Below are 23,857 nucleotides of genomic sequence, written 5' to 3' on the forward strand. Positions count from 1 at the left end.
ACGAAACAGAACTACAAGGAATGACACAAATATGGTGGTTGGACTTGCTCTTAAGCCTTAATGTTTGGGTGGACTCTGGTGAACTTAAGCTACTAGAAGGACAGCAAAAACAGACTTTGAAACAACATCGAGACTTTGAAACTGTAAACTTCCAGATTGCAAAAATTGCCAAAAAAGCAGACAAAACTGGATTAAAAAAAAAAAAATCTATCTATTTAAGATTACTTTCCAATTTTAATTTGTGAGATTGAGAAGCTTTCCATTGAAAGCATATTCTCTATTATTGCAAGACCAGAAGAAAGAGCCTCGCACAAACCATGTCTTGGTAAGAACAGAAAATTCAGTTTAAATGATAAAAGGTTTTCATTATCAAGTGAAAACTATGGGGCTAGAATAGATATATTTACTTCACCTTAACTGCTAGTGCAATAATGAAGCTGCTTAACAAATGTTTTCTTCTTTTGATCAGGAGGTTTATTTTCTGCTAGCACTGGCTAGCACTGTTATAGCTCACAAAAGATGCTCTATACACTATTCTGTATCTTCATTCTTCCCCATAACTTAAGCAAGTTTTTATATTCTACAATAGGTATTGCTTTCTAATAACAACACATGGAACAGAGTGTATTCCTAGTTTTATATGAAATCTTGAGTAACTATCGAACTCAACTCCAGTGCTCAGGCAACCTTTCAGGTAGCACACAGAGAAAGTTTTTAAATACCTGGCTTCAGAAGCAGAAGCTGGGAGTAGGAGTAATGATATAAATCTTGCCTACAGCAAACAAGAATTCATAAAATTTTAAGTCTTACAAAGTGAAATATATTCGTCTTGAGACTCTTGGATATGGACAATAGGTACATGCTGGACTCCATCTTCAGGGAGGTAAGAGCAGTCAGAAGCACAAAAAATGTAATTTTGGTGTAACTAAATTTTCAGCTGCTGCACAAGTTTACCTTGATAAGTGATAATGACAACCTGACAGGTATAAGGGATAGAATAATCTTTCCTTACCCAGCAGTCCTGCTCCAGACACAGAGAACCTGCTACCTCCTCTCCTTCCTGAAATAAATATACAAGCTTTGTATCTCAGTGGTCATGCAGAACCCACACAGCTCTAAAAGAGCAAGCTGAATCACTGTCTGACTCAAACATCAACATAATTGTTGATTAAATAAAATTATGAAAGCCCCTGTATAATCTCATTGTCTTAAAAAAGAGCTTTTATTGACAAAGTGAGCACAACTGATTCATAATTTACTGATATGCACTACAACAAGAGCGACATTGCTTTTCAGTAGGAAAAGAACTGAATTTTTTACATTAATTGAGTTTTGCATAGTTAATGATCAGCCTAAAATATTTAAATATGACTTTCTAAATACACAAATATATCCCATAGAGAGAGCCAACTGTCTGCATAAGGAACTTAAATGGCTAATTTGTACTTTTTAAGGATTTTTACACTGACTTAAATGGCACTTACCCGAAAAATACTGATATGAAGAGTTCAGTGTTTCATACATGCACTGTTTACATTTTCAAGCTTTATTCAGACAAACAAAAGAGCGGCATTGCCTATTTGTCTATTCTCAGAATGATTATACAATTATGACTGTATGTAAAAATTCAGATTTTTCTCTCTCCTCTGCTATAGAGTGTTTACATGGAGAAGATATTTACTTTCATAAGGTTTCTTTAAAAGCCAGTCAGGGTTTCCAATACAAATCACAGAGACAAAGTGCACTAGCACTCTTGGAGTGTTTGAACATGCAGCCAGACCCAGTATTCCGTGCACAGTCAGGACAGGGACAGAGCTCTACTGAGTAACCTCTGATTGGGCAGCACAGATGCCAGCATCACAACTTTGGGCTTGGTCTAAGTGACCTTGCAGGATGTGGAAAAGAACAAACAACTTCTGTTATGATACAGCCTACACACACAAGCTCCTCTTCCTTCTCACTCTGTCTGCCAGCAAGAACTTGCCTGTGCAATCCGCAGCAACCACCTTGCAAGTCATTACTGCTATTTTGACTAGTTGGATCCATTTTCTCTTCTGCACTCAGAAGGAATGTCTCCCACAAGGAGACATCTCCATTCGTAAGAATAGTCTCAAAATAAGCGGAAAAAACTAAGCACAAAAAGCCATTTGTGTCTGTACTGGCAATCCGGCAGTGAAGCAGAAGCTGGCACCTTGTCCTTGGAGCGTGTGCATTGCAGAGCCCGTTTTGGCTCAACTTGGCTCAGGGCAAACTGCAGCTGCCTCGCCGGCTCCGCTGTCTAGCAAGAGAGCAGGCTGCACACTCAACTCCTCAGCAAACATACCCACTGCAGAACACCCAGAACGATTTAAGAAAATGTTCGGGTGGAACTTCAGGCAGCCCCTATTTGTCGTCCTACAATCTCTGGTCTTCTCTCTTGGATGGGTCCTCACTGGTCACATTCTTCTCCTGCTTCAATTCCTTTCTAGTCTTCCTCACTGAGCAACACATTAGGAAAAAAATAAGAATCCCAAGTGAATCAAATGCTTTTTCCTTATTTAAATGGCTTGCAGAATTAAGTAATTTGAGAGCATTTTAAAAAGGTTCATGTATCCTTTCCCATTTTTTCTGTTCTGATTACCAACCTGTAATTTAGTAGCTCAGAGTTCACAGACTCAGAATAAGCGATGGCCAAAAGATGGAAAGTTTCAAAACGTACTGTAACCCATCAGTGCTTACAACATAGTATACAAATCTTAAGAAGGTCAAAAGCATCATTATTTTGGGCAGGATAAATCAGATATGTAAGGAGAAAACACAGTGAAAGAAAGTTCTTTTGCTCTGCTGTGCAAAAGACTCTGCTCTCATTCAAACTGCAATCAAGGCCCACAGTAAAAGATCCATTACTCTGACAGGCTCAGGTGTTACCCCATGTATAATAACCCAAATTGCATGGTTTGTAAAAAAACCTTGTGCAGAGCTAATCACAGCTGATTTTGAAACTAATGCAACTTCATTAATAGCTTGGCAGACTCCAATACTCCCAAATCAGGAACAGGAGTGGTAGAAGTATCACTTCAAGAATTTAGAAGTAATTTTAATGTCTTCTTTGAGGAAAAATCTAACAATTTATAGCCACTTATGAGAATAGCACATTAAGTGTATTATATGCAGATACATACCTCAAAAAAAAATCAATCCAGAAACTTTTTTTTTGGCCATTGGGAAGTACCTTCTTCTCCAATATGTGGTACAGTCTTCAAAAATCAAAGTCTAAAAAGCCAATTAATTCCTTTTTCCTAAGTCCAAGCAATTAGAAACTGTTTTATATTCCTGACAAGTAACCTTTGCAAAAGTGCACAACATGATTTTTGGGTCTTATTTAGAGAACATAAAAAAATGCTGACAAGCTTTTCATCAGAAAATACTCATCCATCAAAAAAATCATGACATCTTTATGGAAGGTGTCAATGAATGAAATATGACAGACAGTTAAAACAATTTCTCATATTTTTCAATGTGTAGGGAGCATTATAAAGAGCTAAAAAATAAAAAAAGGCAAGAAAACAAAAAATGATGTTTTAATATTTCCCAAGTGAATATTTTTCAGAATTTCTGTTTACACTAAGTTTCCTCATGCAACCTTTGGAAGCACTGGAGCTTATCTGGCTTGCCAGAAAATCAGTCTTCACATCAGCTCTATTCTTAATGGCCTGGAAATGTACATCAGACCATCCTCAAACCATAGCTGGTTTGACAGCATTACAGCAAGCCTGTCAAGACAGCTTGAAGTAAGCTCACTTAACACTTCTTTTCTGAGTTTTATTCCAGTTTATTTCAGAGACTGCTCTCCTGTAGGAACTGGGCAGCAAGCATCCAGATTTTTAGGATATTATACTGCATGTTCATCTTCATTAGCAAAAGCAAAGCTTCAGTGACAGGCCTACTTTGCTAAGTCAAAGGCATCATCCTAATATATACCAACTGTGGTTCTGACCAGTATTTTGTGTGAGTAGATGTCTGCATCTGTTATTTTGGTAGACAAACCTTAGCTTCCTTTAGGGACTGCCTTGCACAAGAATTCAATGGTGAGAAGAATCAGCAAGAATAAATGATGAAAACATGATCCATACCGTGGTATTGCTTGGAGTTGAAAGCCAGTATAGGAAGAGGCAATAAAAAAAGTCAACACCTCCCAGGCAAACAGTCTTGGCTTAGAAAGAAGAAACTGGACATAGTCCTTCCAAAGATGGTTCTTTTTGTAGACTATAAAGGCTCACTCTCAGCAGCCCATGCTTCTGGGTAAGTTTTTGCAAGGTCACCTTTACAGAAACTTACTTTGCACCCTTGCGTGGGCACTCAGTAGCCGCACTTCTGCTCTACATTTAGTTTCAGTAAGTCTATTCCAAGCTATTTAGCAAAGTGTGATTTGCCTGCACTCTTCCAACCTTATAAATAATCCTTTGACAATGCCTCCACGGCTGCACGTAATAACCGTAGTCAAAAAATTGTTCCAAACAGCTTCTCTGAAAGGCCACTTTCTCTTCCCTCCCCGGCATTAAAAAGGATTGTTTTCTTCACAGCGTCAGCAATAACGCGATCCACAGACTGCAGTCTGACTTTTATCCATAGAGAGCATTAAGAGCTGTGTCTAGAAGCAATCCAAGGACAAATGAAAGTGGACTGAAAACCAGCACACAGCTACTCCATGCTGACTCTGGTCCTAAGAGTCCCTGGTCTCCACAGCAAGCAGCACTGAGTTAGTGATAAATTAAATAGAGAACTTATTTAGAAAATAAAACAGTAAAATTAATGAAGTATTTAGCAAACTAAGGAACTTCCTGCAATTCAGCTTGTTTCTGTGCTGTGTACTGGATCCAGACTTGTCACTCAGCTTTTTAAAGCATTATAGCAAAATCTTTGAGCATCAAGTGTAGCAGGTCAGCCTGGCATAGGTCAGGGATGAGGGATGCACTGTTCCACCAAACACAAGACAGTCTCCTCCCCAATGCAATAGTGACCTTCCAAAGCCTGGGGTGATAACAAAGGCACCCTGCCCATTTCTCCTCCATACTGCAATGTGCTGGCAGTTCAGCCTGCAAAAGGTGAAGAACGTCAATGGGGGATTGAGACTGGGATACCAAGAGTAAATAATTTTGGCCGTCACTCAGTAGATTACTTTGTGTGATAAGACACTGTAGAAGAACAACTAAATTTTGGGGCATTTTCCAGAGATCAAGCAGGCAGGACTTACACCTTTCTCATTGATCAAATGCATGTTTTACCACCAACAGCACTGGTCTGAGAATGAGAACATGGCAGTCTTCCATGGAAGTGTGACTTGTTCTAAATTTAAGCCATGGTAAAAAAACTGTTTAATTAAGAGAATATTTATTTGCGTTTACCATCATGTTTTAAAGCTACAAAGCTTTCAAGCTGTGACAAGTACAAAGAATAAACAGCCGACTGCAGCTGATGTTGACACCTTTAATTATATACCTAATTTCTGTGGTGAGATCTTGCAATCTACCAATCACCATTTTTCTAACATCCAACAGAACCTCCCAAAACACTGGTATGAGGTCTTAGGGTTAAAATAATTTCCAAAAGCCAAAGACCTTAAAGCAGCAGAGTCAATGCTGAAGTAGTACCGCATTGTGTCAGTTTACATAATTCTTTGCACATTATTTGGCTGTGGGACTGCATATGCTCCTCCTCAGGGGAATTCCTGTTGCAGCAGCTTCCATGGCAATAGTCCACTGTGCTCTTTTTGCCACTGTAGCTTTCTATTAACATTTTACTGCATTGCTCCTGGCAGCCCAGCTGACACTGGGCATATCTAGCAGATCAGAGATGACCATCGATGTGCTGACTTCATCCACCTGTCATACAGCTTTTAGTAGATCACCTAGCAGCTACACATCTGTCTGTGGGCACAGCTGTGCACATTTATGAAATAACTGCACAAAGCAGCATGGAGAGTTTTGTCAGCACAATTCCCATTACCAGCAGGGTGACCTTCATAACTAAATCCCAGAAGATTGCTTTGGGATGCTTCCATGGGGGGACTCCTCTCCTGCACTGCCAACTCTTGCAGGAGCAATCCCACCATCCCATCTTTCTTTCCCAGGCTCCTGGTCTGTTCTAATAAACACTGGTCACAAATACCATTAGTCCCAAGCAACTTGCTCCTTTCCAGAAATTTAAAGTAAAAATCCACCTTAAGCATCAGCAATATTTGATGTGCCTTGAAAGGTAGGGCTTTTGTGTTTGAAGGAGGGAAAATAGCCTGATATGTTTTTAAAGCAAATCAGCAGAATATCTTATTTATGTTTCGTAAATAAAAGTCAACAAGTCAGTATAAATGACCAGCTAATGAGATACTGAAAGCCTTCACATCAACTCCCACCTTTTACATACAATACACACATATGCCATTGAAAAATGAACCTCCAGTTTTTGAGTAAGTCTCACAAAGAAATGGCTTTCTGTTTTGTTCAAAATTAGTTATTTAAGAAAAGAGAAAAAAAAATACAGCAACCAGAAATCCAGACAGTTCAGTAAAGCATTGGAAACAACCTTATAATGCATGAACATTAATGTCAGTACAGAACCTCCTAATGATTCATGTCCATCTGAACTAAGGTAGCTACAGACAGTACTGATCTCTGCAATTGCTTCCCAGCAGCAACAGGCTCTTCCAGGAGAAGACAGAGATTAGTTGTTAGGGGTAAGCACATAGTCCCCAAAGTATTTAATGCTACTTCTGACAAGCATCTACTGCAGCACCCACTTGGGAAAGGGTGACCAGCAGGGTGACGCTGCAGATCTGCTAGAAGAGTTCAAAATCTGGAATCTGCCAAGGAGGCTGGTGACAGGCGCTGCATGGGGATAATATTCAGGCTTTTTCAAACCTGTTTCTTTTAGGTTGTACCAGTCTCCCTTGGATTTTACTGCTCTCTGTAGGAAAGCGTGCACTTGCATTTCTAGTTGATTTTCATCAACCACTTAGTAAGAAAAGCCTTCTCTGCTGTCATCACCTTAGATTAAGAGGCAAAGGAGCTCTCATCACTCCATACTGCATCTGCACTTACACACCTACTTTTAAATTTGTGATTTCCTTGCTTTATATTCTCCATGTTCCTCCTCAACAACCTCAAAAATCTTGGGACAATCCACATGTTCTCTGCATTAGGCTTAGAGACAGATGAAAAATCTTAATATTTTCTTAGGACACCTAAGATGCAAAGTAGAAGTCATGTATTTGAAATCCTTGCTAGGGTCAGGACTTTACATATGCACAGTATCACTTTGTGTGCTTTTTGTTTTCCTTTTGATCTTTTATTACTGCCCCTGTTGTTAGACTGTCTTTTTCTATGCTTGTTCTGCTGCCCTAAGAAGTGACCAGTGATGCAGGCTGTCTGAACATCTCAACTCAAAATAGGCAAGCAGTTGGAAAGTTCAATAAATGACTTCTATATACCACGTACATCAACATCCCTAATCTTCTTACCACATGCAGGATACGTATCATAGACAGATTTATTTCTTTACACAGCCCTTCCAGTTCCTAGCAGATACAGTTCACCCTTTTTTTCAGCAGAGAGCTGAATGTGTGCTCAAATCCTATAAGCTTCAGCTGATCTACGTGTAGGTTTTACATCAATATAAAAAGGAGTAATTTCCCTTTGTCCTTTAAGAAAACGGTCTTCTTGTAAGAACAGGGGAGTGGTGGCATCAATCAGTCAAAGGTCCTTCTGCATTGGTATAACACTTCTCATGTCACGAAAGAAATACGTATCATGCAAGTCATATGTCACATATCACTAAGATATTACCACCTATGCATCAGTACACTGATATGCATCTCTGGATTCAAAGAATAATGCACTATATTTACATCCCTTGACACTCCCCTTTGAATTTTAATTTGTGTCACTTGCAAATCAAGAGGATGTGTAAGAGCCTTGTGTTTTTCTCCAGCAGAAACAGGCTTCTAGAGTAGACACTCATTTTGCAGTCAGCCATACAAATTATTAATCCTAAAAGCAAGACTGAGGCTGTAATATGTGTCATGGCAGGAAAAAAGGGGAGTGCCTTTTTACCATGAAAATCCTTTGTAGTCTATCCTGCAGCCACTTTGTCCCCCTTCCTGAGCCTTATGACCACCACAGATTTTGCTCACTCTTTGCAAACCCTAGCAAGCAAATTGGAACTCATGTTCTTCAGGAAGCATGGATTTTTCCTTTTGATTAAGGGATTTAATGTTGGTTCCTACCACTCAGATCTGATACCATTCTGCTGTTGTGACGATATGAAGCAAACAGGTTGTACTTTCAATAAACATCAAAAGGGATGTCTTCTAAGAAATTTTTGAAGCTACAGTTTGACAATAGTAACCTCTTCTAGGGTCTTTTCACTCCGGCACAGCAAAAACCATTTGAGGCAGATACTTAACTTTAAACTACAGTGATCAAATTATTCTTAGGCATCAGTGCAACACTACCCTGAAGTACATGTTTTTGAAGTGAGAATAAGCATACTTCTTCTAGCCTAGGATTGCTCCAACACAAATGACTTAACGGTATAAGTATTACAATGTCAAGTGATGCAGTCCATAATAAAACACAGAAATAACTTCAGAAGAATGAATATTGGCAAGTATAGTACGGAGTCCTTGAAGACACAGCAAAAGAGGTACTTGAAACTCTGCTTAGAAAAAGCTCTTTTTTCTACTTGAGTTTAAAAACTTACTTTCTCCTCTCTCTTCTAAATTACAAACAAGGTAGCTAACAATGACTCTCGACAGCAGTAGTCAGAGAAAGCAAAACTTAAAATAAACTTTCGTGTCTCCTTTCTTTGGGAAGCATTCAAGATCCACCAGTATGTAGAACACTGAGTTCAGCTAGCCTCAATGAGGAAAAGAAAAGCAACAGCTACACCAAAACTGCTTATAAAAACCATAACATTTTGCTTTCTTTATAGAAAATATCACTTGATTTTGGTCACACCCTCCAGCCTCTAGAACCAATGTCTGGCAAATAAGGGACTACAGGGTACATGTCACAAAGTGAGTGAAGAACCAGACACAGGAAAAGCAATCCCCACTCCTGCCAATACAGGTGATGGAGAAGGGAGAATATTCCTTAAATGCTTGCTAGAAAGAATTGGGCCCATCACTCTGGGCATTAGCCTCTAAAACTGCACTGGTCTCTTCTATTAGGCAGCAAGAGCACAGATGCACTCACAACTCAGACACAATAAAATGCTAACTCAAAACTCCAACCGGGGGCAGCTGACACTCCTGAAGTGCAACCTTCATCCAAAAAGAAGACTGAATAATCATGGGATAACCAAACCTATATGAACTATCAGATGTGAACTGAATAATCATGGGATAACCAAACCCATATGAACTATCAGATCTGAACTGAATAATCATGGGATAACCAAACCCATATGAACTACCAGATCTGAACTCGGATTTTGTTGAGTTGTGTACTGCATTCCTGACAGCTTTTTAATGCCACGTTAGATGCTGTGGTGGGTTTGGCAGTTCACATATTGTATCTCCCACAAAAGCAGATCTGGAGCATCAGCTGTAGCAAGCTGGGTGAGCAATGTGGTCAAGAACACCTGGCCATAATTTTGTTATGTTAGAAGTACCAGCTATTATCTTTATGCCACACTGTGAGGCAAGAACAGGCAGAGCCTGGTTTCACATGACTTCACATCTCAACATCAACTGCTGTTGGATGCTGTTGGAGCCTACAAGCTCTTCTTACTACAAATGTGCTGTCTAACAAAGATTGAACTCAAGTGAGCCATCTTTCAGCAAGGGCAATTCAAAAGGCTGTGACCCCATCAGCTATCTTCCCCTAGCTTAGGTAAGGACTCAATATCTGGAAGACCTTTACCTTCTCATCCCACAAGAATGGACATGGGGCAGAACAAAATTGCACAAAGCCTGGCTTACTAAGAAGCAAAATCTGATGCACTCCTGCCCCTGACTACCTGCAATTTTAACAAGAACAGTGAAGACATGGTATCCAGCAGAGCCCAGAGAATAAAAAAAAAGGAAGTTTCATAATGACTAAGAACAAGATGTTAAAATGGGAAGTATTGGTAGAACCTATGTTAAGGTATAAGAGAAACGTTCATTTTTATGACAGGAGAAGATTTGAGAAAGCAAAATACAATTAGAGAAACTAAATGCTGCAGCACAGAAGGGCAGGTTAGAAAGAGGTTATAGTACAGATTAAAAGGATTCAGTAGAAACTGAAAGTTTAAAAGTAAAGTTTTGAGCAGCTTTTGTTACACTTACTTCTTGTTCCTTTTCTGATTAAAGTATTGTGCTGAAGGATTCTCCCTTTAGCTGCCCATTTCAGCTTACAAAAAAAGAATCCCATCACCCTTTTATCTTAGGAAGAAAGCTGACATTAGAGCAATTGGCAGTGCACTGCTCAATGTCAAGCTGCTCCAGGTCAGTACTCAGACCCCTTCTGAGTCAACCTTTCAGCAAAAGACCTGAAAAAAAGCAGTTTTTATTTAAACATCTTGCTCACTCTCCTGCAATATATGTCCATAAAATGCTATCAAACGTTTCTGCTTCATCATATGATACAAGTGGCTGCTTTTAGAAAAAAACTAATGCCCACTTAGTTTCTTTTCATTGATTCAGGGAGAGATAGCCAGCAGCTAAAAAAAAAAAAAAAAAAAAAAAACAAGAAAGAAAGAAAGAAAGAAAGGAGAGACAGTTAAAAACTAGTATAATGTCAACAACAGTGTCACATTAACAGTGTCAAGTCCATTTCATATTTCTAAAACCATTTCATATTCATTACCCACTTTGACAGTACCAACTCAAAAATATCCACAGCTAACTATTTTACACCCATCTGTCCCCAAAAAGCAGTTAGGTGCCTGCACTACTATTTGCACTCAACATAGTTCAATGTATTTTGAATTTACCCGAGTCTAGAGGGATTACAGGTTTTGGTACTGCTGGCTGAACTCACACCCCTTTTAACCAGAACCAGCCTTGGCTTGTACAGAAAGGCATTATTTCATTTTTTTACCAGGACATGGAATTAGAACCAATTTTATGCAAAAAAACACTATCAGAAAATACTGGGCTGATCATCCTACTGGATAGTACCTGAATTTATTGGCCAAAATAAATCTTAAAAACCCATATTGAAAGTTTTTTCTCTAATTATCTGCTCAAATCAGACACAATCTCTTACTCTGCAGAAAAAATGACAGACAACTGACTTGTAGAACAGTCACTTTTTGGATAGCATAAAGCAGGTTATTGGTTATCTTTAGTGGAGATAGTGACATACAAGAACCTTTGAACAAAGAACTGTAAGACCTTATTTGGGCACCTGTGCAATTTGTCAACAAAGAGTTGATCCTACACTGGAAAAGGCAGAGAACTACTACTAGAAGTAGGGGGGCATTCATGCAAGGAAATGTTGTGAATAAATATGATATTTTCTTATTTTTAGCCTTGGCAGAAAAAAATTAAAGAAGAAAAAAGAGAAAAAGAAATAGCTACAGAAAAACAACCACAAGAAAGCTAAACAGCAAATCTCTTTAAATATACTTGAGGTAAATATCAGGAAAAAAGAAGATAAAAGTCCCAAAAAGTAGAAGATGAAAAAATTTTGCAATGCTCACAAAGAAGTGAAGGAACGACCTTCTGATGCCCAGTCCATTAACTGAAAAAGCATGCAGTAGACATTCTGTTGTTCTTTCTTGCCAGGACACCTGTTACATGATCATCAGTAATTGCAGATGTCTGCATCATAACTTAGCTCAGCCTCTTCCAGACCTGCACTTGTCTTCCTCCATGTATCTATCCTTAGGTCTACAGAGGGTTGTGTTGGATTCAGTTGCAAGGAAGCTCTTTATACCTCAAGAAGTGTCATGAACAGAAGCAAGTACAAACCCAGGCACCACTAGATGATGCACTGCCTCCAGTGTGTAGCATTACTAATCTCACAAGTCTTTGGGTGGTGCCACATCAGACATCTCTAACATAAGCAGATTAGAGCTTTGAACATAAAGGAGTCTCAAAGTAAGTAATTTGAGTAGAGATACAAGATTCATGGACACACAACTCATTACCATAGAAGTGAGTGTGGAAACAACACCCTAAGTAACCATTAAGTCTGCCTGGGCCACTTTCTGGGATAAAGGGAAGGAGGAGTTCGGCCTTAGCAGACCAGGCAGCCTTCTGCGAGCACACAGCTCTTTCCCACAAGCTGCACAGCCTTCTCCCACTCCAAAAGTTGACATGGAAGATGCTAGCAGCAAGTCCTTCACATAACACTCCAGCACTTAACTTGCCACTAAGCAGCTTGCTAGTTTATCTTAGCCAACCTAAAACAAAGGAAAAGAGTGCTGGAAGGGACCTTAAGAAGTCCTTCAGTCCAAGGCCTCTATCCCCATTCAGCACACATACTGGGTGTCAGTCTGTTACAAAAGATATAACAGGTTAATGACACTTGTTCTTCGGTTTTCAGTGATGCATTTGTCTTCTGCACCACTGCACTGTCTGAGAGTTTCTATCATGTCTGATTCAATTATCCATCAATTTATACCCATTATTCCTCATATTTAGTTTTCAGAGCAGGTAAGGCAGATAATTCCCTTTCCTATAATAGCTCTTTTACTTACCCATATGGCCCTTGGGCTTAAAACCAGAATACTAAAAGGCGGCCAAGTTAGTAGATTTTCTGCTTGTGTCCTTTCTCTTCATATTTAACTATGTGCTTCTCACCTGGGTTGGCAACCCAGACTCTGTCTCCTAAGTGGCAAAACAGTCTCATTTCAAGTCTTGTACACTCCATTTGGATGTTTGCCTTTTCACAACAGCATGACACTGAGTCACATTTGTCTGGTGTTCAGCTTCAACCACCAGTTCCTTTTCTACCTAGATAGTTCTTCCCCTCCATTTTCCACTTCTGCTGTTAGCACTGCCTTCACACTAAGCATTCCCCTCTTGCACCATGCCATTGTGTTTCCTGCACCAGACTATTTCAGGCTATCAACAACCTTGGAAATTCTCAGCTTGCTCTTCGGTGTACATGCAATCACTCCCAGCTTCACACTATTTAAAGGTTTAATGAACAAACTCAAGAAGTCCAGCTCCATTCAGGAATGTACTTTCAGGTTCTTATTAATTAAAATTAACTGAAATTAAATAAAAAAAAAAAAGTAAAAATGTCCTATCAGAACATTTAAGCTTTTGACAGATCTTTATGACACATATTTTTGGAGATGCTAGGCCACACCTATCCAATTCAAATAGAGACAAACAGGCATTTTCAGTAATAACAATTTTAGTGAAAATACCTGATGGGGATTAGATGGTATTTATCCAACCAGATATTTCTTCATCTGCCTGCTTCGCCCTACTACATACTTTAACGTCTGGAAGATTTGTTTACTAGATGTAGTGTAATGCAGAGCACAATGTGAAACTCAGAGCCAGTACTGCCTCCAGTTCACTGCAGAAAACAAAGCAGTAAAGTCTCATGGAACACAGTGACCACGGGCGGCCTCCACAAGGATCAGCTGATTCCTAGCTTTCCACAACTGCTCCACGTACCAAAACACCCACAGGTTTATTTCATACACAAGAAAAACACTGAAGGTAAATCTGAATCCAAAGAACTTGCAGGGCACCCAGGAAACAAAAGTAATGACGAGACAGCACTATCTCCCAGTAACTCTGTGACTCCCAGTGCCACTCCACTGTGGCAGCAGCCAGGCTCTCCATGGCTGACAGGAGAGCTGGCTACCAAGAGCCTGTAGGGACAGGGTAAAGAGAATCCACAGCCACTGGGAAGTGGGCTGGAAGAATGGTTCAACTGAGCACTGACAAATTTCTTCCTGAATTTTTTTTTTGGTTTTTTTTTGGTTTTTTTTTTGTGGAAGAGCCATTACAGAAAGTCATGGCTTTTGCCAAGGAGCTTGTTTCAAGGAGCTGCTGCCAGTGCCCCAGTGTCACCACCATGCCTGACTGGCCTTGTCTGGCCCCTCCTGGCCCAGTGCTCCATGACAGCTCCCCAGGGCCATCAGCCCCCACCCAGGCTCCAGCTTGGCACAGCCCTGCCCTGCCATGGCCCCACATCCTGAGCCAGTCTCACCCATCACCACAATGCCCGGGGCTGTCTCAGTGCCCTTGGCTGCAACTGTCCTGGCTGGGGTGGCAGGACAGCCCTGGCTGTGACAGGCTCCAGGGGCACAGGGGCAGAGGGCTGCTGCAGAGGTTGGACAATCTCTTAGACTATCTCTGATGTCAGTTTAAGTGTGAGTCATTACCCTGTAGTACAGAAGCAGATGAAGAAAGGCCTTTTTTGAGAGGTCATTCTTTATTCATCAACTACAACCTCATCAAGTGGAAAGACCAAGATGTCATCTACCCTAAAATCCATTGCTCTTTTCCCAAGGGAAAGGTTTCTGATACACTTGAAGACATATCCTTAAAAGAAAAAAAATGAAACTACTTACAACAATGTTAGCACCATGAAAATAGCTACAGATCACTCTCAAATGCAGTCCAAATCTTAGAGCTTAATTTCTTTTATTCTCAGAGTCAGTGACAAGAGGGAACAAATGCAGCTCTCAAGTATAAACCTTCAAACATTGTATTTTTCTTCATCTCAAAAGATGAAGAAAACCACTACCTACACAAAAGGACAAGTTTATGAGTAAGGAATAACTACAATGGCCAAAAAAAAGAGAAAGACTTCAGTTTAAGGAGGTCTTCTCATCTAGTGATCCTTTTCAAAAATACAGTCCAGAAGGTTAGAAGCCCTTTGAAAGGCTCAACCAGAATTTTTATCCACATATGTGTTTATATCCATAATGCAACATATCCAGTAAGACAGATGTAAGAGCATCCCACATTTTTCAAGATCATCCTGGGAATCCCTTGTCCCAAACAAAAGGTGGTTCATTTTCAGTTGGCTGCTGCAGCACCAGGTTTATGAACCACCACCTTGCCCTCTGGGGAAGGAGTTGCCATCCTGTAAGTGTTCAAAACACCTATGAATATGGCACTTGAGAATGTGATTTAGTTGTGAACATTGTGGTGGTGTTGGGTTGACAGTGGACTTGATGATCTTAAAGGTCTTTTCCAGCCTTAATTCAGATTCTGTGAATCTGAATGTGTAAGTTTCAATACCGGTAGCCTCTTCAAGTAGTTTTCCTGGGCATGAACTGACAAGATTACCATCGTGCAAGCCCTCTGTCAATAGGGTGCATCCACGAGCAGCCAGCACCACAACATCAATGGGCAGAGTCACACACCCACAGCTACTGCGCACCTGCTGACCCCCAGAATTGCACACCTACAGGTGCTCCCTACTCAGAAGTTAACCACCATCTACCTTCCCTAAAAATGCAGAGATGACTACATGCACTGGATAGGCAGACTTTCCACAACAGTGAATTTTTTAAGTAACTTTAAAAAAAAGAAAAATAGTCTCATTTTTTGGTTGAATTTAATCTTTCATACACACCCACCTCCCTGCCATATGTAATCAGAAATGAATCACAGTTATAACAGCAGCTGCTTTAAATCTTTTTCTGTTTTTTCTTCACTAGAAATAACACCTTCATTTGTGCCCACTGGTGGGCTTGCAGTATCTTTTATGTCAGTCCAATAATTTTCCTGTCCAACACACAGTTAATTGCCCCCATCCATACAGACACATACACAGTATTCCTCTTCTGTGTATGCCTCTCCAACAGGATTTTGGCATCTTTACAGTATGCCTCATTGACTACACTTCAACTTGCCCAGTTTTCAGGTGCATAGTTACAGTTTTGTAATGCCTGCTGAATAGAAGTTGCTTGGTTTTGTTCTTTGTCCTTAAAATCACCTATGGTTTGTCAATACAGGTCATGTGAATCCCTCATGTTATCTAAGAAAGCAGAATCAAAAGCATGTTTTCCATCATGTTACATGAATACCAGTTGTTTTCACAGAAAATAAGGACATAGTCCAAGAGTAACTTATACAGACACAAAATCAGCTGTGGAGCTTTCCAAGCTTATTCTCCTGCAGTCTGTCAATCAAGAAACTCTGCCTTAATGTTTAAATTACCTTCTCAGGTATGAGATCATTCATTTTCACACAGAGCCACTGACTGGTTAACGTCCTGTTCTTTAAAGAATATGAAGAGGGAGCTTGGATAAGCTCCTAGAAATAATGTCTTGCTACAAGGAACTGAGATATCAAATCATAGTATCCTCATGCATTTGTCTTAGCCGTGCATTCCTTTTCAGTCCATCTGTTCTGTTTTCTAATAACACGCCAAATTTTTGGCAGTACTGGAAAGAATGAGGTATTTCAGTGATTATTACCTCTAGTCAAACTGCTAAATCCATCTACTCCAAAATTTTTGAAGCTTCAGCACAGGAGGAAAGCAAAACTCTTATATGAACACTAATATGTAAGAGACACTTCCAGTTTCTTTTAAATCTAGGGCATCCAGGACAACTTCCTGTGACCTAGCAGTCAATGTAGAGTTTGCAAGTCAACTCCACCATGAGCATCCTCATTAGACTGAGCAGAGAGGCTGATTTCCTTGCTAGGCTGACTTGAAGGTATACGGACATGGAAACTGTTGTCCTGTTTCTGAGATGTGGACTAAAGGACATTAGTAGCTGTAGGAAGTGATCTACTTTAAATGACCTCATCAGTACCTACAAGGAGAAAACAGTAATTTTATGCAGTAACAGATCAAGGAGCAAATACGCTTTTCCTCTGTAAAAGGCTAGGCAAGTGTCTATGGAGAAGACCTTAATCTGCAGTGCTTACAGACTTTCCTGTCTAAAGTACTGACTAAAACAGATTCTCTTTATAAAAGCAGAGGAAAAACAGTGCTGCTTCATTTTTCCTGTAAAGTCTATCTAAATACCAGATTATTCCCTAAATTCATGTTTAAGGCAGAGGTATGAGCAGAAGAGGCAAGGGAACATGGCAAGATGTCTAAGCTGCACTAAATTTTTTAATCAATAAGGCTGTCATATGCACTTTGCTCTCTTCAGTGACAATGGAAGCAGGAAAATGCGCTCTAAAGCCATTAAAACCTCCTGAAAAGCACATCTAGATATTGTAAAATGTATGAGACATTAAGCCTTTGCATAATTCACTTATTTAGCAAAACTTCAAGACTTTAAGTCATCCTATAAAGGCTTTGCGAAGTAGTAATGTATATCTTTGAGATAGATGTATTTATCATATCTCCCTGAAAGTGTTGTGATACTGTCATTATAAGTAACTTCTACATAGAATGCAAGAACAGATTATATAAATTTGCATTTTTCCCAATGTTTTCCATGATTATGCAAGTCAAAAGCAGCTAAGTTCTCTGATGACATAAATAAGAACAAAGCATATCAGCATCACTTCATCCACTTGGAGTCAGAGAATTTGGGCCAGATATTTCTGAAGCAGAATCTGACAAGTGACTAAGTAGCTTTCATACTTTTCTTACTCTAGAATTTTAAATATTGACATCAATCTAGTAAAACAAAAACCTTCAGATTCTATTCAGGATTAGAACCAAGAGCTCCTGCACTGTTAGGTGGTACCATGTATATGGCCCTCTTTTATGGCCCAGCCTGACCCAAGAGCTCTTCCTCCAGGCTCCTTGCTGCTGGAATGCTGCCTTTCCACGCGCTTAGGAACACAAAATACTAGAAACTACTTTAAATATTTGCTTAAACTTCTTCAAGGTGACAAGATTGCTGAACATGGTCATAGCAGATTCTTCCTGAGAGCATTCTGTTATACAGCAGCATGTTCTTCAAAGATGGCAACTTGCAGCATACTGTTTCAGAGAAACACTCTGGAAATTCATAAAAGCTATTTTCACTGTCTAAATGCAACTCTAATAGTTTTTGCTTTGTATTGCTCCTTCAGCAAGAAACATTCTTGATATTCTGTCCTTTGGTCTAGGCTTAAGAACAGGGTTTGGAGGGCATACAAAATTAAGGAAACAGTAGAACTAATTGCCTCTATCTTTGAGGACTTCAGCATTAACTTCTGCTTAGATTTCCCTGCTATTGCTGCCGCCCTAAAACATATCTCTAACATAGGATCCTAACAGTAAGAAGTGCTCTTACATCCGAGGTCAAATTTTCTGGTTGCCGAACTACACGGACATAGGATGCATTAGATCCTAGGAAGAAAACTACCCCAAATCAGAAACATCCAGCTGCAGCAATACCAGAATATTTGCATGTCCAAAAACCCCCAAAAAAACAAAAGCAGAAGCAATAGTGCCTCTATGTATTACACAACAGCTCCTGGCAAGATGACTGAGCTAACAAGGGAAAGCACCACTCAGAGCCACCCCACTCCTCAAAAAAGGAAGAGCACACCAATTTAAGTCTGAGGCAGGAGTGACCAGAAATGAAGGGCTTGTGTTGAGTTACTGGCATATACTGGCTTCTAATAGTAGTTGCTTGCTCTCTTGCTCCTTTTCAATCATGCTTTCCCTATCCCAGCAGCATTTTGTTCTCTTATTCTTTCTGCACTCTACAACTAGGTCAAAATGCTTGGATCCAGCGTTTGATCATAGGTGACGTCATCTGTTTAAACACACATGCTGACCTACCCATGGACCTGCTGTAGCCAGGTGCTCTTTGTGAAGGAAAAGCACTTCAGCAACTTCCGCAAGACCTCACATCCATTAACCACATCCCAGTACCTTAGAACTTGTATGACTGCCTTGATGTTTGTGACAGACACTTGTTTCCTCAACCTGATTTCATTAGAATTATACAGTGCTACAAGTTACCAGTCTAAAAATCAGGGTATCAAATCATATGGTTGATAATTTTCTCACCCACTAAAAGAGTGATTTGCAAAATAGTTTAACAGGAAACAACACAAAGTGGCAGCAAGCCATCTGTTCTAACCTCTATGTTAAAGTTAACAGCTATTTTGGATTTCAACAAAGGAAGTCACCTAAAGCTATTAACATTGTGGTGTTTTTTCCCCCCGGGGAATCTAAGCATCCGCTATTTTTATTAAATGGAAAAGGAAGTGGAGATCCCTGAAGAAGAGGCAGAAAACAGAAAATGTGGGACACAAACAGCACTGTGTTGCATAGCTATGCCAGTCACTTATCTCCTGGCACAGAAGTTAAGCCAGACCTTTCCCAGTTTGTCAGAACCTGCACACAAGCAAGGTAGCATCACCACACACATGCAGTGACTGACTGCAGACTGAAGACACAGTCATCCATCTAACACACTGCCAGCAGCTTCCAGCACATCTGGGTCTTGAGTGTATTTCTGGGATGAAGTATCAGTTAGCCTGTCTGTGCTCAAGATTAATTCTAGGGATGGATACAATGCTTTTTAAAGACATAAGTTTAATATTGGGGCTGGTAAGGCAAAGGCAGTACTAAGCAATCTATTCGAAAGAAAAAAAGGAAATGATAGTATTTTCTACTTGTAGTTTAAAAGACCACAAGCTTTATAAGTGGCTCTTTATTTTTTCTCTTGGGAGCTTTAGCTCACTCAATAACTAACTCAAAGGTTTTCCTCCTCCACACACGTCCTCTCATGAAGGGGCAGTCTCCCAAACCAAAGAGCCTGACACTAGGTTTGACCCTAGTCTGATTCAAGAATTTATCTCCAGCATCAACAAGGCTGAAGTCTCATGAGACATTTGTCTCCTGGCATCAGATGGTGTCAAGTACTTGCCCCTAAGCAAACCTTGAGATTTTGACCAAAAGGCCATGCTTTAAAGTTCTGGTGCCAACCAAAGGTACTTTTTATCTTGGTCTCATGTAAACTTATTCCTTTTAATCTCAGAACCTAGAAAGGATCTTACATCCAACACATTTGAACTGTGAATACAGTTTTCTTAGTGCTCTTATCTAAACCTGTATTTCTTGCTTGCATTCCATAAGGGGGTGAAAGGCAAGCTGTCACTGCAAGGCACCTCAGTAGAGACCTTTTCCTCAACAAGTATAGATACAAACTTTTGTGTCAGAATGGCGTCCAATGAAGCAACAATGGTGCCAGCACAAGTACATTTAGCACGATTCTGATGATGCTATCTGCAAGGCCTAAAGCCAGTCCATACACAAACTAGATTTATAAGAGCCCAGTTATATATAATGCAGCAGTTTCCACAGCTTGGAATTTGAGTAGTCAAAAATAAAAATATCACAGATGGTACATGTTTCCCACATATCAACTCATGACACTACCTGAACTTCTGCCAAACCAAATCACCATTCTATGAAGAGCACGCAGCATCTATCATCATCATCACAATCAACACAACTAAAGGGCAGAAGAAACCTCTTCTGCATCTATTAGTGGGAGGAAATATTCACAGCAATATCTATACACCTTCCTCAAGAGACAGCTGCATTGTTCCTGTCAACCATAAATCTGACTCCTTTAGTTCAAAGGAAATATGAATTCCTGAATTAATAGGTCATCCAATTCCTTTCCAAACCAGCATTAAAGCACTAATCGCAGTTCTGCCTGTGTTAAAAAGGATATTACTAAAAAGCAACGATAAGAAGTAATAAGCCATCAAAGGCAGATAAACGAAATGATAATCAATGCTGAAATATCATCACATCATGAAGCTTATAGCCCAGAACATCATCCTAGGTATGCTTATGAATAAGAACCTTCAACAGGACTCTGGAGTTTTTTTACAGAGGCACATAACAGTGATTTTTAAGCATTTTACAAGGTTCAGCTATTTACAGAGGCCTACATAGCTCCTATTTGCACATTTGTCAGAAGCACAACTGAACTTTCTCTGGGCTCCAGTGCTAGCTCCACCTTCCTCCCAAACCATCCAAAGCTGCTTCCTGCCTACCCCACTGCACAAATTTCAGCACACTACACTGAGTGCAGCAGCACTCTTTGGCCTTTACCTTTAACCGCAAAATGAAGGAATTAAACACTACCGAAAAAAGGAAAAAACGAGCAACCTTAGGACAGGCAAACTGTCAACTCAATGGACAGCAATCGTTCTATCCTATTCTGAGATGCACATGTTGAATTTCACATCCCGGCTTTTCATAACCATTAACCTGTTCTTGCAGTGCCTTGCTGCTCTACTACACAGTCAACTTGGCTGTCAAGGCCTGCAGATCTATTTTAAGTCATATGGCTCGCTCGGCAAGCCGGCGGTGTAACTTGCCACACAAGCCACTCCACGGAGATCTCCGTGCTGTCCGCTGCTGCTGTAGGTCGCGCTGTGTCATTTCACCACTCTCCTGATATTTCCTCCGGCCAAAAGCCACGCAAGGAGGGTTAAGTTTAGGGACGGCTGCATAGAAAACCTTGCAGCAGGGGGAATCCCGGTCCCAATCCCAGAGCCCTAGAGCACAGCGCTGACCCGCAGCGCTCTGACCAGCGGCTTTCCCCACCTGTGAGTGGGGACGAGGAGCCAGCCGCACACCGGAGCGGAGCCACGGCGGGGGCCTGGACACCCACCCTGCTCGGCCTGTCCTCATTCCGCGGGGAACCCAGCGCTGCCGGCGCTCGGGGCACCGCCACAGCCCCGCCGGGGAGGGGATGCCTGTGACTAAGCACACGCGGCCTCTCCTCGCCCTCCCGCTCACCGCCTCGGCCGGGCTCTCTAGCCCGGCGCGCCCGGCCCTGGGCACCAGCGGCCGGACAGCGGGGCCGCTCTCGGGAAGGGGCCGGGCAGGAGGCACCTGCCGTGCTCCCACCGCGAGCGGCCCAAGCGGCAGCCGGGCCCGTGTACGGGTTTCTCTCCCGTGGCTGCGCCGCTCCGCGCATCCCCCGCCGGCATCCCCACGGCCGCCCGGGCCCGCCGCCCCCGGCCCCGGCAGCCCGCTCTCCTCGTACCGCTGCCATCCTTGAAATGAGGGGGTGGGACGTCTCGCAGCGACCGGGTCCATCCCCCCCTCTCCGCTTCCTCCTCCTCCTCCTCCTCCTCCTCCATAGGGCCGGGGCCGCCCGGGACGGCGCTGCCGCCGCAGACCTGCCGCTGCCGCCGCCGCTCCGCCGGGGTGGCCGCCGCCCGGGGAGCGCGGCGCCGGGCCGCCCTGCTCCGCGGGCTCGACACCGCCAGGCGCCCCTGGTCTTCCTCGTCGTCGTCCTCGTCCTGGGAAGAGGCGGCGGAGCGGGAGTCGGCCGAGGTGCTGTAGAAGGGGTTCCCGCTGCTGTCCTGGCCCGACTCCCCGAAGACGTCGTCGGAGATCTGCAGGCTCTCGTAGCGGGATCGGGCCGCCTCCAGCAGCGATAGCGCCTTCCTGCGCGCCGGCCCGCCGCCGCCCTCCGCCATCATCTCGGTCGCCGCCAGCAGCCGCCCGCGCTCCCCTCGGCCCGGCTCGGCCGGGTCCTGCGGCCGCAGGCAGCAGCCCAGCAACAGCAGCGGCTCGGGCACGGCGGCGGGCAGGCAGCGAGTAGGGGAAGCCCCACCGCCGCCGCCACCGGGGCTGAGCCCTGCCTCCCGCTCCCGCCCGCACCACCCGCCCCTGTGTGTGTGCAGGGACATAGGGGGAAGGAGCCAGCTCAACATCTCCAAGTACCACATCCAGCCAATTGCCGCGGCACTCCGCGCTCGGGAGGTGGGGTTATATGGGCGCCGCGGGCCGGCGCGGGCCGCCCCCCGCCCGCCCCCCGCCCGCCTCCGCTCCGCCCATTTAAAACCACAGCGCCGGCTGCCGAGGGGCCGTCGCTGCGCCCCGACGCCGGGAGGGGGTCTCTAAGCCCTGCGCCGGTCCGGCTCCCCGTCCTGGCCCCGGGCCTCGCCCTTGGTCCCAGCCCCCATGCCGGCCTCCGGTCCCGGCCCCCGATCCTGGCCGGAGCTGTTCGCCGCCGCGGTGCTGAAGCGGCGCAGGATGGAGGCGGGAGCGCTGGCCTCGGTGCCTGCGGGTCCCTCGGTAGCGCCCGCCGTGCGGGGACCGGGTGAAGCGCTCCCGCGGGCGGCGGAGAGAAAAGCGCCGAGGTGATAACCCGCTGAGTCCGAGCCCCGACAGCGTGGCCGGGGCCACACAGCTCCTCATGCAGGACAGAGTGAGCAGCGGGGACCGTCTTGTCGCTGCCCCAAAGTAGGACACAGAGCTCCAGCGCCGGGGCAGCCCGTGAAGGAAAGAGGGGAAAGTGCTGGAGCACAGGGCTGTGGGACACCTGGCACCTGGCGGGCCCTACCACCCGGCTGGGGCTCCCTGGAGACTTTGACTGGCCTTAGGGGACACACACATGCTCCTGCCTGTCCAGCTCTCTGCAGGTGTGGGGCTCAACGCCTCCAGTGCATACTTCGGTTTCTCAAGTGAGTACAGAGTGAAGTAACCATTCTTCCAAAATCGCCACCGATTTAAAAGCGATATCATGGCACAAGAAAAACGAGGAAAGTGAAAACACCCGTGCCCTGACTGGGTTAGTTAAACATGATTCCGAAGCATGCCTGGAGTAATCTAAGGATTTCATACAGCAGCTGATGCCTCTGGTTGTGCGGCAGTCAGAATGGTCTCTCTGATGTTACAGGAATGTTTGAAATCTCTGATCAAGGTTTATTATTTGCTATTGGGCATCCCACTGTGCTGGTTACTGTACAAACACTTATTAGGACGACAGTCTTTCCCTCCCCTGTCAACAGCAGTAGCAGCTATTGAGCCTGCCCTTTCACAGCACTGCTTCCAAAATAAACAGTAATCGGATTCGGGGGGGGTGGAGCTGTGCAGCTTATTTGCAATTTTTGATGCAAACTTTCAGTGCAGGTTGGCCTGAAGATCTGTTAGTGCTACAGATTTAACAAATTTTATAACACTGAATGTTCCTGTCTTTAAAAAAGGAAGATTAGTGACCTTCTGATGATCCTCAAGGACTCTAGCACAAC

The 23,857-nt window shown here is 42.9% G+C and overlaps 1 protein-coding gene across 2 annotated transcripts in view; it reads right to left on the reverse strand.

The window, feature by feature from the left end:
* The window catches only part of PGBD5 (piggyBac transposable element derived 5), a 66,381-nt gene extending 43,824 nt beyond the window's left edge, over positions 1-22,557 (reverse strand). The window contains exon 1 of one of the 2 annotated variants that reach the window (XR_005256354.1): positions 21,862-22,552. Coding sequence is in view for 1 of the 2 variants with exons in the window: in XM_038132232.1 (XP_037988160.1) it covers positions 21,862-22,552 (691 nt within the window). In the remaining variant the exon portion in view is untranslated. Of the gene's footprint in view, positions 1-21,861 lie in introns of both variants that reach the window. The other variant, XM_038132232.1, reaches the window with a different exon arrangement.
* Between the last annotated feature and the right edge of the window lie 1,300 nt (positions 22,558-23,857).

This window comes from Motacilla alba, chromosome 3 (genome assembly GCF_015832195.1).
Source record: "Motacilla alba alba isolate MOTALB_02 chromosome 3, Motacilla_alba_V1.0_pri, whole genome shotgun sequence".
NCBI classification, from domain to species: Eukaryota; Metazoa; Chordata; class Aves; order Passeriformes; family Motacillidae; genus Motacilla; species Motacilla alba.